Here is a 15804-nt window from a genome sequence, read left to right as displayed (position 1 = left end):
AATAATAAGGTCTTACCCTTGCTGCATTGCAGAGGGGGGATGATAAAGCCAAGGCAGATAGCGGATCACAGCTTTGTTATCTCTGTGGTTGCCCCGTGAGATGTCCATGGCTGCAATCTGGGCCAGCCCCACTTTGAGATGTCCACCAAAGGTATCTTCATGCAGAGGCTGGGAACATGTCTTCATGTGGCTCTACAAAACCGAATGGTATTTTGTAACTCTAGCCGACACCTGGATTCATTCCAGGCCATTCTTTGAAAAGGTCAGGTTATCATTTCCACCTGTCTTATCGCCACTCCAAGCACACGACCTGCTTAAACTTCTTCAGAGCCTTCCCATTGTACTTAGGATACGGGGAGGGAAAGTTCCCTAGCGTGGCCTACAAAGCGAGAAAGATCTAGCTACTGTGGAGCTCTGCATCTCACCCCTTCAGCCTGCAGCTCCAGTGGCGTTGGCTCTCCGTGTTCCCTCCCACAGCTATTCCCTTTGTCTGGAATGCCATTCCTGCCTCTCTTCACCTAATTGTTCAGATTTTAGCTCAAGTGTCACTTCCTCCGGGAAGCCTTCCCTGACCTCCCTGGCCAGATCCGTGTTGCTTTCTACCTCTTTTCATAGCAATTATGAGAGACAAATTTTTACTGTACTTTGTGTGAAATGTTCATTAAATTTGGCCTCCACTACCAGACTATAAATTAAATGGGAGCAGCTACTGTGTCCGCTTTTGCTCATCACAGCATCCCTAATGCCTAGAAAAGTGCCATGACATTATAGGTGCTCATATATATTTGTTGGATTACTTTAGAAAGATTTCTTTGTTCGTTATGAGCTCAGTGGGAAGAGCACTGAATTAGGCGTTGAGACTGAGGTTCTAGACCCAGGTATCTCCTAGCTAGTCCCATGGCCTTAGATAAGCCACTTGCCACTTGATCCTTCTGCTCTGTTTCCTAATAGGTAAAATCAGAGGGTTAGATTATGTCTGTGTTCCCAATCTTTTGATAATCATGGTTCTTACTTATTATTTTTCCAAAGCATCTGCAAAACAACCTAAACATGTTTAGGCAATAATTGTTTCCTCTTCTTTGTACAGCAAAGTCATTTAAGTGTGGGCAATTAGATTCAGCAAGCAGTAACCGGCGCAGGAGTGAACGACAGGGGAGCTCACTAAGAAATGACTGGGTTTACATATCGTGAGATATTATCAGTTTAAATTTTGATTCTGTTTTCTGCCTGGCATTTGCAAATCTATCACTATACCAAAAACCACTTTCATCATCTGAGTAGAGCCAGGGGACAGTTCAGTGATTAAGGGACCTTATTTTTGGCTGATGAACTTCTGGGATCACTAGGTCCTAATTATCAAAAAGGAACCATCTTGTGCCAGATTGCAATTTGGCTGCTCCTTGGACCATGTTTGGATTCTCTTCTGCCCTCTGTCTAGGGCCTTCCTCAGATCTCTCAAACTATTAATCTTTTAGCTCCCTGGTTGAATCATAGCAGGAAAGTGAACCTGCATCAGCAATTCATTCCACCCTGCAAAAACTCAATAAGCTCAACGACTTCACTGGGATTTTGTCCATATGCAAATTACTTTTTGTTCTATCCCCTTTCATTAATGATTTTCTTTAAGAAAATAGCTTCAAAGCAGCAAAAAAAATAATAAATGGTGTATGCCTGCATAATGTGCTACGGTTTATGAAAGTCTCTTCACGTACATTATTTTTGATCAAACATCGTAACAGTCAGGCAAAGTAGGGATTATTAGATCCGTTCTTCCAAAGAGGAAACTGAGGCCCAAGGTAATTAAATGATGCTATGTGGTAAAAAGAGAATGAATCGAGAGTCACAAGAATCTTAGGTTCAGCCTCAACTTTACCACTTAGTAGTGTGACTTGAGCAAGTACTACACCATCCCAAGCCTCGGTTTCTCCATTTGTACAACGGGGATAGTATCTTCACAGAGGTACTGTGAGAAGTGACTATATGGCAAAAGTAAAACTATGTATGTGGCTGATGCCATGTGACTGTCCTTTCCCTTCCTCTTTTCCTCTTTGCAAAGCTGGACCCTGGCTCTTCGATCCCCCAAGACAAGGGCTGGTTCAGCAGTGCCACAGCCACCTCCCCAGGTAGTAACAAGTTCGCCATGGTCTGCTTAATTCTCTCAAAGCATCTCTATGTCGTGAACTGAGAGATGAGTAGGTGGCAGCCATCTCACCTTCAGTTTGGTCAGCGTGTGCATGTCTGCCATGAAATCCAGCACCTCGTTGATGTATTGCCTCACACACTCCATCGCTGCAGTCCCACACTGAAACACAAGGACACAGCTGGGTCACAGCTCGTTTTTGCCCTGACTGCAACGATTGCCTCACTCTGGTTTCACATTGTTTACTAAGGAGTTTCACTTTCTGCATCTCTGACTCACTCCATTACTCTCAGTATAGTCTGTGACTGTCTGCCCAGCATTTGGACAAAAATTGATAGAAGGTTTGTGGCGGAGAACAAAGAAACAGGAGAGGCCTATGGGAGATGGGACTAAATGCTTTTATCCACTGGGTAATTGGACTGATTTTGTGTGTGTGTGCTTGTTTTTAAACTGCTTTATATGCAAAGATTCAGCCTATGTAATGCCATTAGTATCAGAGTCTTTAGGACCTCATTCATCCCAAAACATAGCAACACATTCTCATTCTAGGGAAGTCTTAGCTACACATAAAATATGTGTCACCAAATTCTACCACCAGAATCTTGAATCTTTTTTCTGTCAAAAAAGTATAGAAACAAGCATCGTGCTTGCTGAAAGAGTAAAAAATTCTCATGCAAGTCAAGTCACTTGCAAATTAACTTCTCATACACAGTAGGTACACTATTAAACAGACACATGTATTACTATCAAGTTCTTGCTAGGGGATAAATAAGAGAAAGAAACGAAATGGTCATCTTACCCACACGCTCAAAGTGTGTTTGAAAAGTTTTGAAGGAAAAGAAAGCAAGCTTGTGTTTCAGGTTGTTAAATGGCATCAACCTGCTCTCCCTGAGAATGCAGTGAATTTAAGATTATAAGCAAAACAAAGGAAAATGAACAAGCAGGCTGCTATATCAAAGCCGTATGAGAGAAGCCACACATCAGGCCGGGTATCAAGTGGATCAAACGAGGCCGTCTTTGAAGCCAGATGAATACTATGCTAAAGGCCTTCCTCGGCTTTCTTTAGGAAAATCTGGAACATTATAGACTTAACTAGCTCACCCAGTGGCTCTCATTTTCCCATATTCATGTACATCTGCGCGGCACTGAACTATATCACCTTCTCTCTCTTCTAGAATGTTACGCTTGTCAGTTCTTCTGACAGGATAACAAACAGCAAAATAAGGTCATTGGCAGTCTGTCAGAGTGTTTTCCAAGCATTTCGTACTTTCCAAAGTTTTCTTCTTTTAATTTAAATCAAGTGAAGGAATTATAAAAGGTTATTGTGTTCCTGCTTTTGGAATATTAATCCTTTCGTGCAAGAAAGGATTTCCCCCCGATTTATTCCATTTTCTCTGACCTTTCACATGTCATGCAAATAAGACTGGAGACTCTGTTCTTGAATTTCTTGAAAGGGATTTGTTTCTTTCATAGGCAATATTTTATACCACTTCAACTGGGCAAATGTCACCGAAAATAATTACTAGGAGCATTATCCAATATTTGTCTTTTAAGTTTGAATCTCAAAAAATTGAGAGCAAAGAATTTACTATTACCAAGTCACTTTTGTTCTAGAGACAGCCAACTACATCTAATAAAAGCCTTAAAATTCACTGCATGGTCAGGAGAATCTTAGTGAGCCACATATACTTAACAAAACATATAATTTCCAATTTCTCCTCCCTTTTTTCTACTTTGCAAAGTTTAAGAATAAACTTAGGTGTGTTATTTAAGAAACAAAACAAAAGAAGTTAAGCTCCATTTGTTTCAGAAGACCTATATTTATTTCATAGAAAAACTGATGATTAAAAAGTTAGAAATATTCAAAACTCAAACTCATGAATTAAAGCAAATAATATCCAATTCTTCCTCAAAACCTATATTTGATTTTAAAGTTATATTTCTTAGATTATAAAAGTGACACATGTTTAATATAGGAAATTTGGAAAATACAGATCACTAAAATTAAAATTGAAATCACCATAATCCTAATTCCTGTCCTCCACCTCTGGGAAAACTACTGTTAGTATTTTCTTCCAAGTTTTTAAAAAAAATTTTTAAATGTATATAACATACGTATAATTTTTATAAGATTGAGATAACATTTTCTAACTTGCTTTTTAATTAAATGTATCATAAGCATTTTCTAATTCATTAAAATATTATTTGAAACTTTGATTTGATAGGCACATAATAGTCTATCTTATGAATGCACTTTATTTTATTTAATCAATATCCTCATGATGTTAGACATTTACTTTGTTTCCATGTTTCTGCTATTTTAAATGATGCTTTAATAAACATACTTGATATAAGCATGTGCATATTTATTTTCTCGGACATATTCCTAAAAGAAGATTGTCAAACTGCCCTCCAGCAAGGTTGGTTTTACTACCACTAGTGGCTTACAAGAATGTTTGCTTCATTTCACCACCAATAAGTCTAATCATTGAGAAAGATCTGCTGGGGAGGAAAAAAGGGGGAGGTATTAGTCAAAAGGTCCAAGGTTTTAGTTATGCAAGGTCAGTAAGTCCTAGAAATTTCATGGGAAGTGTAGTGCCTGCAGTTAGAAATACTGTATTACATACTTAAAAATTTCCTAAGAGGGTAGATCTTATGTAAAGTGCTCTTATTGCTAATGTTAAACACACAAAAGCAAAAAAACAAATAAATAGGGCAGGAGGAAACTGCTGGAGATGGTAGATATAGTCATGGCATAGATCACAGTGGTGATTTCATGAATATATACTCATTTCCAAACTCATCAAGTCACATACATTAAAGATGTACAGCTTCCTATATGTCCTTCCTGCCTTGATGAAGTGTTGTTTTTTTAAAAAAGAGAAAAGCTTGCCAATTGGCTAGCCGATTTTAATTATTATATTTTTAAATATTTTTATACTTCCTATTCACTTACAATTCATTGGTTGCTAGTGGGAGTAAAAGATTTATTTTGAATGGCTTATTGATCATCAGAAAGGGACCTATATGTTGCTTTTCTGTTGTTGTTGGAATGTTTGTCTTTTAATTACTGATTTCAATAACCCTTTTATTATTAGGGATGTTATCTTTTTTTTTTTTTTTTGAGGGGGCTCTCTGTAGCCTTTATCTCCAGCAGAGTCAGTGGCCCTCCAGGGCCAGGGATGTTATTTTCTAGCTATTGCATAGGTAGCAAATACTGAGTTTTAAAGAATTAAACAAAAAGGAAACAACCGGTATGCAGCAGAGACTGGCTGGCTACTCCCCAGGCCTGTCTTCTTCCTTGGTCCACAACTAGACTACATTTCCCATCATCCCTTGCAGTTGAGTGTGGTCACATGACTGAGTTCTAGCCAATTGAATGGGAGTAGGAAAAAAATACACTGTAGACCTGGCCTGTGAAAACCTCATGGGCCATATTCTCTTCCCTTTCCCCAACCACAATCAAGCTGATTGCAGTGGGCTGTACATAATGAAAGAAAACTGATCCCTAAGTATGTACATGGAAATTCCCCCTTTCCCTTCAGGATACCCATTTAAACTTCACATGAGCAAACAATAAACTTTCATAAGTCACTGAGAATTGGGATTTTGTCTCATAGAACCTTGTATTACGCTATCAAGAATGCTTAAAAAAACAGTCTAGTCATTCTACTTTCAGAAATCTATTATAAAGAAATAGTCTGAAGTATGGACAAAGATTTAAGCATAAAGATGTTCTTTGCATATTAATTACAAGAGAAAAATATAAAAAATAAATAAAATATCCAAAAGTAGGCAATGTTTGTTAATATTATTTTAATAGATAACATTTTCATGGCATTTACTATGTCTGGCACCTTGCTAATATGCTTTACATGCATTATCTCAATCAATCCTCAACGTATATGTTAAACTCTGTTTATCCTATTTGACAGATGATACAAATCAAAGAATCTTAGGTTAAAATACTTTCCAAAAGTGATATAGCTAGTAAATGGCAGGCCTCAAACCCTTATGTAAGTCTAAAGCCTACATTCTTAACTACTAGTCTATGAAATGTAAGTACATAGACAATGAATTTGGTCAGGACTTACTCCAGGTACAGAGGCTATCATCTGCTTGCTCAGGATTGTTGATTCAGCTAATTTGGTTCCAGCATCTGCACAAATAAACTAATAAAAAAGTGAAAGTATAATTATTTTTAAGGGTATCTGGACAGTAATAAGTAATTTATCATTTTATTAACTTGGCTTAAATTAATTAGTGTTCATTTTCATGACGATCTGCCTTGGATAGATCAGATTTGCTAATCATGATGGTTCATTCCTATCATCAGAAACTAAGAATCACAGTACTGAAATTAACACACAAAGTCTTACTTTACCCAGACTGTTAAGTGGCACTAAAATGGTACATTCAATCAAGGAAAAAATAAAAGATGTTAGCATTGTCAGATTTATGGTGAAGTCATTCTATTTACTGTTTAGTATTTCTTGACAGTTACTGTAAGCACATTTCATAGAGTTTCATGATTTCTATATTCATATCATATATTTAGAAAGAAACTAGAAAAAAAAATCAACCTCAAAGTGAGTATTCTACCTGTTTCTTCCCCACAGAGGACCTTCAGCATCTCATCTTCCTGCCCCCATTCATCCACATGTATCCTCTGTGCAGCTAAAGATGCCCACTCCTTCCCTGTGTGCCCACAAGATTTTTCACACATCTCCATTGTAACAGTCACCACATCAGACTACAGTGACTTATGAGTCTATTTCTCAACCTGCTATGAGCTCTTCAAGAGCAGAGACTTGATGCACCTCATCCCCAGCCCTAGCTTGGTGCCGGGCACCTCAGAGGGGCTCAGTGAGAGTTTATGAACCAAATCCATTAGCCAGTTATGACTTGAGATTATGACAAGAATGGATTTTCCGGATTGCAATTTAATTTGCTTCATTTGAGATTTTGACAGGTGTTTCTCACTTAATGCAACACTCAACTATTTCTTAATTGTCTGTGGGAAAATGTTGAAGTAGAGTTTGCTATGAGCAATTAGCACCTGTTTAATTTATCTTTCCTGGCCTCTGGCCAGTAGCCCTAACAACTTTCAGATCTGAAACTGCTGCTGTGCAGTGTTCAGAAGTTTCAGCACCAATTGCTCCACCTTCTCATTCATTCCATTCTCATACTGAAAGGCACAGGGAAGCTGAATGGGTCAAGACCATGAATTCAACTAGGCAGGCCCAGTCCCTGTCACACTGGGGAGAAGTAATAGAAATTGGGGTCGCAGAGTAAATCTCCAGGAAGCCTGATGAGGAGCCATGGAACAAAGGAACAGAGACCAGCATATTATCTGGTTAGTCAGAGTTTTAAATCTAACCATTATTAACAGGTAGCAGATTTTGGCTAACTGGGTACAGCTCTAAGCCAAAGGCTTCCTGAGGCCAAGGAACCCTTAGACTTCTTGCTTAGAGCCAAGAGCTGGTCTTCAATTGTAGGAGGGGTGTCCTCCATGGGAAGCACATAAGTGTATATAACTGAGTGGGGGGCAAGAGGGCATAAACAGAGCTGTCCCCAAGAGCCACATGACGGGAGTGGACATAGATCTCCACATTAACATTCTGTCATTTCCAATTGCCTCAAATACAGTTACAGAAAACTGAAGAATCTGTTTGGCCATTAACTCTGAACTTGGCATAGAAAGTGGCAACTGATAACACCCTGGGAACATCTAGCATTTTCCATGATCTCATTCAGGTTTTCTATGTCTGCTCACCTATCTTAAGCTTATTTCTAACATAAGGAAAAGTAAAAAATTAGGTTTTAAAAACTGTAAAGCCTTTAACTCCAGCCAAAACCTATAAGAAAAAAAAAACACACACAATGAAATATTTGATAGACATACATAGTGAGCAGAAGGAAGACTCTCAACCCAACCTCCTGGAAGAGATTGCATGTTTTCCCATAAAATTCATTTTAAAAAGCTATCTAGGCCAGGTATGGTGGCTCATGCTTGTAATCCCAGAACTTTGGGAGGCCAAGGTGGGTGGATTACTTGAGACCTGGAGTTTGAGAACAGCCTGGCCAACATGGTAAAACCCCGTCTGTACTAAAAATATAAAAATTAGCTGTGTGTGGTGGCACATGCCTATAATCCCAGCTACTTGGGAGGCTGAGGCAGGAGAAAAGTCACTTGAATCTGGGAGGTGGAGGTTGCAGTGAGCCAAGATGGCACCACTGCTCTCCAGTCTGGGAAACAGAGTGAGACTCTGCCTCAAATAAACAAATAATAAATATAAATAAACAAAAAGCTATCTAAGTCTTCACTCTAAGATAAACAACTAATGATTGAGTTCCAAAATTTCTGAGAGGACACCAGCATTAATTTTAATTAAGTTTTTTACAACAGAAGTGAGACTGCACAGCTAAGAGAGGCCAGAGGGAAGACAGAGCCATATCTACTATATGAGCTAAGGGAAGCACTTAGAGCTGTCTCCTTAAGGATGGTTTAAAGTCCTGGACCCTCTCAAGTGTGCTTGCATGGCCTGGATGGGCCCTTGAGGTCAAGATAAGATTTGTGAAAAAGCAAAATTTTAAATGTCTGTATCTCCCTTCGGCAGACTTTCCCACCCACCGTCCTCAGCAAAGTGCAGCACAGAGCACAATGTAAGCACGTTTCAGCATGGTTAGCACCAAGATCTGAGGTCAGATCCAACTATCTGATTTATGATAATGCTTACTAGTCAGAATTAATTAAAAATCACCCTAAAAGTAAAAGGTGCACAGAGAATCTGGCATATTAAAGGAAATAAAAGTGCATAAGCCTCAAATATCATCTATGTTTTTTGATCCATGCATTGCAATCCAGTGCATTTTTTTACATCAGATGCACAACTAAAACCTTATAAACCTTTCTGTCTTCATTTTATATGGCTGCCAACTATAAACTGAAAAAAGTCTATTATGATTTTAAAGAGCTGCTCAAAGTATCATAATAAATAAAAATCAGAGAAGGAATGATGATTGCTGTTGAAGGAAGAGTTCTGTACTTTGAGGGAAAACGGGCACTGAAATATGCATTCCTCCATGAATACAAAAGAAACACGACATCTATTATGTGTCATTACTAAATTCATTATCAAAATGATACCCAAAATAGTGTCTTCACCTGTCATCTCATAGAGTGATCAGATTATTACTAACTCAACTGATATTAATAACCCCATTCAATGGTAACTCTGTGAATTAAAAACAACAGCTGTTCCTCCACTGGTTCTTTGTCCTCCCGCCCACAATGAACCTATCTTTAAAAGAAAACCTTTCTTCAACAGTCTGATTTCTCACAACTTGAATATGCAGGTATATCTCACAAAGTGGGAGTAGTACATGCAAATTAGCAGAATATCTACTCGACGCATAATGGGAGCTAAGGAAATTCTTTTTGATTTGAACTTAAACAATCTTTATGGTGTTTTTAATTTTTAATGAGTTATCACTTATTATGAAAACTCTAATCTACCTTGAGAACAATTATAATAACCTATTACACATAAAATATCTACAGCAAATCAGCAAAAGAGAAAATATTGGAAACAAAAAGCAAAAATGTCAATAGCTCGGAATTAAAAGAATATGCTAGTGCATCTGTCCAAAACACAAAAAGAGAACTACGCACTGGGGATCAACAATTTGGACTCTGAAATGACATTTTTCTATTCAGCAAATTATTTCCTATCTCCATGCCTCTCGTTCTTAAAAAAAAAAAATCCACTTGAACATTTAAGGCCACCCAGCTTCATACGTAAATTCATGCATAAACTTTACATATGTAACTTCTTTTGTTTGTTTGTTTGTTTTTACACACGTAACTTCTTATGTAAAAAAACTTCATTAGTAAACAACAGTGGTTATGGCTAGACAACCACAATAGAGCAAGCTGGGGAATCTCCCATGATGCCAGGCCTCCAGGAATTAAAAAATAGATTGGTACCAGTTACTGCCTTGACATGTTTAAAACTTGGGTGATCCCATATTTCTTGGACAAGCATTCTATTTGTTCTATAAGGGACCTCTCTTACTGCCAGAGTATTTGGTAACACAAAGGTATGGTCTATCTATGAGAATAATAGCAATGGTTCCATCTTAGTGAACTCATTTGTCTACTATTAATTAGAAAAGTAGTAGAGGAAATACCAGGAGTTCCCCATGGGCTGAAAGAATGAATAGGAAACTCAACGTTGGAGCAATGGACTCAGTTCAGCACAGAGACCAGTGTCATTCATAATGGATCACCTAGGAAGTTTTTCCTTCCAGTTACTGCTTTTTTTAATGTTTCCAAGTTGCATTTTCAGTTAACTAGACCCACCTTCATGGGGTGACCTTCAGATGATGGTCACTGATATCCATAAAGAAAGTCCCTGTCTGCTCCTGGCAGATCATCTGTCCCTGCTTTAAGCCTGGTTGTCCAGGTGCCAGGAGCTGACAATGCCCATAGGTAATGGGGAAAGGTTCCTTCTGACTCCAGTCTAGATCCTCTGGCCCAAAAGAAGCTACCAAAGAACAGACTGTCATTTCCACTATTCTACAGAGAACACCTGGAGGACTCAGGCAGTCAAGGGCAAGAAAAAAAGCAACCTAGAAACCCTACAGAAAGAGGCACTACTAGCAACAGAAACAACATTTCTCCTCATCCCATTTGATATGATTTGGCTGTGCCCCACCCAAATCTTACCTTGAATTGTAATAATCCCCATGTGTCAAGAGCAGGGCCAGATGGAGGTAGAATCATGGGGGTGATCTCCCCCATACTGTTCTCATGGTAGTAAATAAGTCTCACGAGATCTGATGGTTTTATAAATGGGAGTTCCCCCTGCACAAGCTCTTTTGCCTGCTGCCATGTAAGATGTGACTTTGCTTCTCATTCACCTTCTGCCATGATTGTGAGGCCTCCCCAGCCATGTGGAACTGCAAGTCAATCAAACTTCTTTCCTTTACAAATTACCCAGTCTTGGGTATGTCTTTACTAGCAGCATGAGAACAAACTAATACACCATGTGTGGCCCCATAGAAGACTTCACTCCATGACTTAGGCAGGACCACAGGACAGAAAAGGGAACTACTCTGCTATAATACATGCCTCACTTTTATTTCTCTGATTAGAAATAAAAATTGCTTAAGAGTTTATAGAACATGTAGAACAAGGATTTGTTACTTTGAAATGGATTAACTTTTTTTTTGGTGCTGAAACCCAGCAATGAGCCATGCTCAACATTTTTTGTTGGAGAAGACTGAAACATTTCCATAAAGTTGTTTTTCCTAGGCATGATCTCAAAATGTCTCCAAAATACCCCTTCAATCTGAATAGTTTTACAACTTGACATTTTTTAACTTAATGATTTCAATGACAAGTCACACATTTGTTTTAAAAAAATGAAATGGCAGATGAAGATCCATAAAAGAGATTCGGAAGTATCTTTTTGTCACCTTTCTTCTTAATTTGTTTTTGTTATTTATTCACCTAACTGTGATGCAATAATCACTGTTTTCGTGCTTTCCTTAAGCACTGGGTAATTTAAACTCTCAGTGTTCTTTTGGCATCTTGTGACAAGTGCTTATTACAGTTGACTAATGTATTTCATTGAAAACCAGTCTCCAGTAGTTACAGTGTGGAGGGCTAAACCCCAAGAAGGTCAGCCACACAGATCTGCTCTGCTCAAGACAAAGGGCAATTAAGGGAATTCTGTTCAACGTCTGCAGGAAAGCACCTTCAGTGCCCTGAAGTCTAGGTGGTTTTCAGGTGGCACATCCCCAACTGCAACGCTCTCAAAAGCAAGTGACCTCCAGACACGGTCAACCTGCTAAGCTTACATCCCTCCCGGGATATTTCCCTAAGCCCTGTTCACCTGCCCTCTCCTCCAAGCCAGTGTAGATCCCATAAATCTTTAAAAAGGTCTGTTTGGGCCAAGAGCAGTGGTTCACACCTATAATCCCAGCATCTTGAGAGGCCAAGACAGGTGGATAGCTTGAGTCTAGGAGTTTGAGACCAGTTTGAGGAACATGGCCAACCCCTGTCTCTACTAAAAATATTAAAAAATTGGCCAGGCATGGTGGCCCATATCTGTATTCCCAGCTACTTGGGAAGCTGAGGTGGGAGGATCACTTGAGCCCAGGAGGCAGAGGTTGCAGTGAGCTAAGACCATGCCACTGCACTCCAACTTGGGCGACAGAGCAACATCTTGTCTTAAAAGTAAATTAATTAATTAATTAAAAATAAATAAGTAAAAAAGCCTGTGTGAACACTGCTTGTTCTCAAAGGCAATGTTGCGCTGCTATGTGAACAGGAGAGCCTGGCCAACATAATCCACAGAGAGAAATGCAAAGTTGGTCTCTCCTTAGGAGAACAGATATTTTCTGGCTGTGACTTTGCTTGTCTTACTTCTGGGCTGTCCAGCATCTTAGTATAATAAGAGCCATTTTATTCCGATGACATCATTCCCCACATCCGTTGCTGTCATTTTCCAGCAATCACTCTCTGAGAGTTCAGTGTGTCCTGGAAAGCTCTTCAAAGACAACTCAAGACCATTCATTGAAAGTACACCAACTTTTTAATTAAATTTCAAGCCTTTGAGAAAATTCAGTTCTGATCCTAATGATTAGTAGTCTCCAGAGGGGAAGCATGGAGACCAAGCAGTGGATATTCAACAATAAATGATAAGGGTTGTTCCTCCTCTTCTCTACTGGGTCAACTCCTGAAATTCTGTGCATCCTTCAAAGTCCATGTGAACTCTCTTCTACAAACACTTCCTTACTCAGTACACATCTCTACTACTGTACCTGTTGCGCTATGTGGGAATTTTTAAATTTACATGTCAACTTCAATTGCTAGATTATAAACTCTTGGAAGGAAGGGGTCATGGCTGATTCTTCTATTTCCCCAGCATGCTGCAGAAAGAGCAACTGGCCCATGTCAGGCCTCATAATGTTTCATAAGCCTTCCTCCGTCTCCCAGGCCATTTGCCACTCCTTCTGCCATAGTGTTTTATACGCCAGGTAGACTTTCAGGAGAGTAGTTGGCACATTGTCAAGATATGTCTGTCACACCTCTATATTCCCAGAAGCCAGCCCAAGATAGGTGGTCGGTAAATATTTGTAGTGGGAAATACTGGAGAAGAGTCAGATGTGGCCAGATGATGAAAGACCTGGGTAGTTCAGACCTCACGAGGCCACTCTAGGTTTCTGATGCAAGAGTGATCTGCATCAGAAAAGTGGAGTTTCAGCAAAATTCCTCTAGGCAGCCACAGGCCAGAAGACTGGCTTGGTGTGGAAAGAGATGAAGGAGGTGCAAAAAGCTAAGAGCTGTTACAGTAATCCAGGTAAGGGATGGAAAAGGTCTGACAAGGCGGTATGTCACGCCGAATGGAGCTGGACTCTGGAGTCCTCACACACTGAAATCAGGTGGTCGATACCACCTATCACTTAGGACAGCACTGTGGTCTTGGGCAAGCCACTGAACCACCACCGCCCACCACCGCCCCCTGCAATACAGAACCCATGCTTCACGAGGCTGTAAGGATTAAATGCTTAGCACATAATAGGTCCTCCATTAGTGTTCCCTTCTCTCTCATGTCTCCACATGAGTACCTACGATTCAGGGAAATCTGTCTAGTTCCTTGATACCAAGCTCCGATATTCCTTCAGTCATTTAACTCCCAATTTGTAGGCCTAGACCCTGGGACTGGTCTTAATGTTCATCAGCAAGTGCTGACACAGCTGTGATGCAATGGCTGCGCACTTTGCCCAAAGACCACTGAATGACACCCTGATCCCAGCTGTAGCTCATGGCCAAGTCTCTAAATCTAGCCTCAAGCCTTGGTGAGAGGCAGGGTCCCAAGTTACCTGAACCCCTGCTGATTCCTCCGGCACAGCCAGTCTACTTTTTCTCAACCCTATCCTCATGCCATTATCCCTAAATGTATTCCACCATCCTGCCTAACTCTCCCCTATGCTTGAAGCCAGTCAACCTCTCTAGGCTGAACCCTAATCCCAGGCAAAGATATTTGTCTGTACCCACCAGTCCTTTGTGACCCAACTCAAATGCTACTTCCTCCATGAAGTCTTCCCTGATTTCACACCATAAGGGGTGGGATCCATCCTGCTCTCAACTTCTCCCCAGGATTTTATTTACCTCTTTCTCTCATGGCACTATCATAGCCTGTCTCAGGTCATCAAAACCTGCATATCTGCTTAAGATGCTGAGTTAAGGACAGCAGGGTAGAATGCTTCAGCCCCTCAGAAGCCATACAGCCAAAAGCATAATCGTTGCCGGTTCTCCAAAGTCTGCCTTATAGGCTATAAGCTTCTCAGTCTCAGTGGTCCCCTGAGGGCTGAAGCGTACCTACCCCCTACCCTGGGTACCACTCAGCGCATCCTGCCACATGACTGTCTCTGGCCTGGCCCACCTTCTCCTTCACTTCTGCTTCACCAAGATTCAGGGACCGCCCATACTCATTTGACTCTGCAGTCAGACCTCAGCCTATTCCCCCACTTCTGGCCTCAGTAGACCTGTCTCAGCTCTGGTGACTGACCTGCCCCTCTAACCTACTGGATCATGCATTTCTTGGAGAAAAAAAGTATTGTTTTATTTTCTTTTCGACCCCCATTTTGAAATGTATATTCCACAGTTGGAACAAAATCAATACTTCTTGGACTTTTTAGCCAGTGGAAGTGTTAAATGCATACTGTTAGTTAGATCACAGTCCATATAAGATGTATTATTTCTCATCTCTGGGTAAAGATATTTGGTTTGATGCATATACTCTACACCTCTCTTAACTTTCCAAACATACATGGATTTCATGAAAAGTTTTACAAATCAGGCATATGCTTACCTGGACGAGCAGAAGAAGGTTTGTATCTGGTAACGGAGATTTGAGCTTTAGGGCCTGCAGAAGTTCTAGAACAACACTACGAGACAAGTAGAATTTATCTCGTTCCTAAAGAAAACAAAATAGAAGGAGTTAAGTGATTTTAGAAATTGAATTAGAGTAGATCTATGTCAAAAGATTCGAGGGTCAGAAATAAAAAACTATTTAAAAATGCACAGTGAAGTGTCCTTAAGAAATAAAATGAGAACTGAAAAAAAAAAAAAGCATTTTTGTGTGTGTAATGAGTTTACCGATACACTGAGTACAAATAATTTAATGGATAAGAAAAAGATAGGCTATCTCTTAAACATTGCTGCCCCAGTACTTGGTTCTTATTCACGGGAAACAGGTTCCAAGAACTGCAGCAATTAAATCAGTCTGAAAGTATTTTTTCAACACAGAATGATTTAGAGAGAAACATATACAACTCTTTAAAGTATTCTGTGACCTCTCCGAGGAACTTATGTCTGAAATGGACTATTTCAAGCATCTAGAAAACTGGAGACAATGGAATAGTGTGTGCGCCTACCACCCATCTTTGTCAGATCACATCGTTTTGGTTTATTTGATTCATCCTTTTTTTTGGAATCCTAGCTTCTTTCATTCTTTCTTAAATTTATACATAATATTTGTACATATTTATGGGGTACATGTGATATTTCATTGCATGCACAGAATGTGTAGTGATCAAGTCAGAGTATTTAGGTTATTCATCATCTTGAGTATTTATCATTCCTGTGT

General features: G+C 39.7%; 1 protein-coding gene across 15 annotated transcripts in view; it reads right to left on the bottom strand.

The window, feature by feature from the left end:
• The window catches only part of UNC79 (unc-79 homolog, NALCN channel complex subunit), a 272118-nt gene that overhangs the window by 19946 nt on the left and 236368 nt on the right, over positions 1-15804 (bottom strand). For all 15 annotated transcript variants that reach the window (XM_064375185.1, XM_064375187.1, XM_021675722.2 and 12 more), the window contains 4 exons: positions 15028-15132; positions 6235-6312; positions 2213-2302; positions 17-192 (listed from right to left, as the gene is read on the bottom strand). In XM_064375185.1, coding sequence (XP_064231255.1) covers positions 17-192; positions 2213-2302; positions 6235-6312; positions 15028-15132 — 449 coding nt within the window. The remainder of the gene's footprint in view (positions 1-16; positions 193-2212; positions 2303-6234; positions 6313-15027; positions 15133-15804) is intronic.

Source organism: Aotus nancymaae, unplaced genomic scaffold (assembly GCF_030222135.1).
Source record: "Aotus nancymaae isolate 86718 unplaced genomic scaffold, 86718_ANA_hifiasm-v0.15.2.pri h1tg000011l, whole genome shotgun sequence".
Classification (NCBI taxonomy): Eukaryota; Metazoa; Chordata; class Mammalia; order Primates; family Aotidae; genus Aotus; species Aotus nancymaae.
The sequence above is the reverse complement of the archived record's forward strand: the minus strand, read 5'-3'. Positions and strand labels throughout refer to the sequence as shown.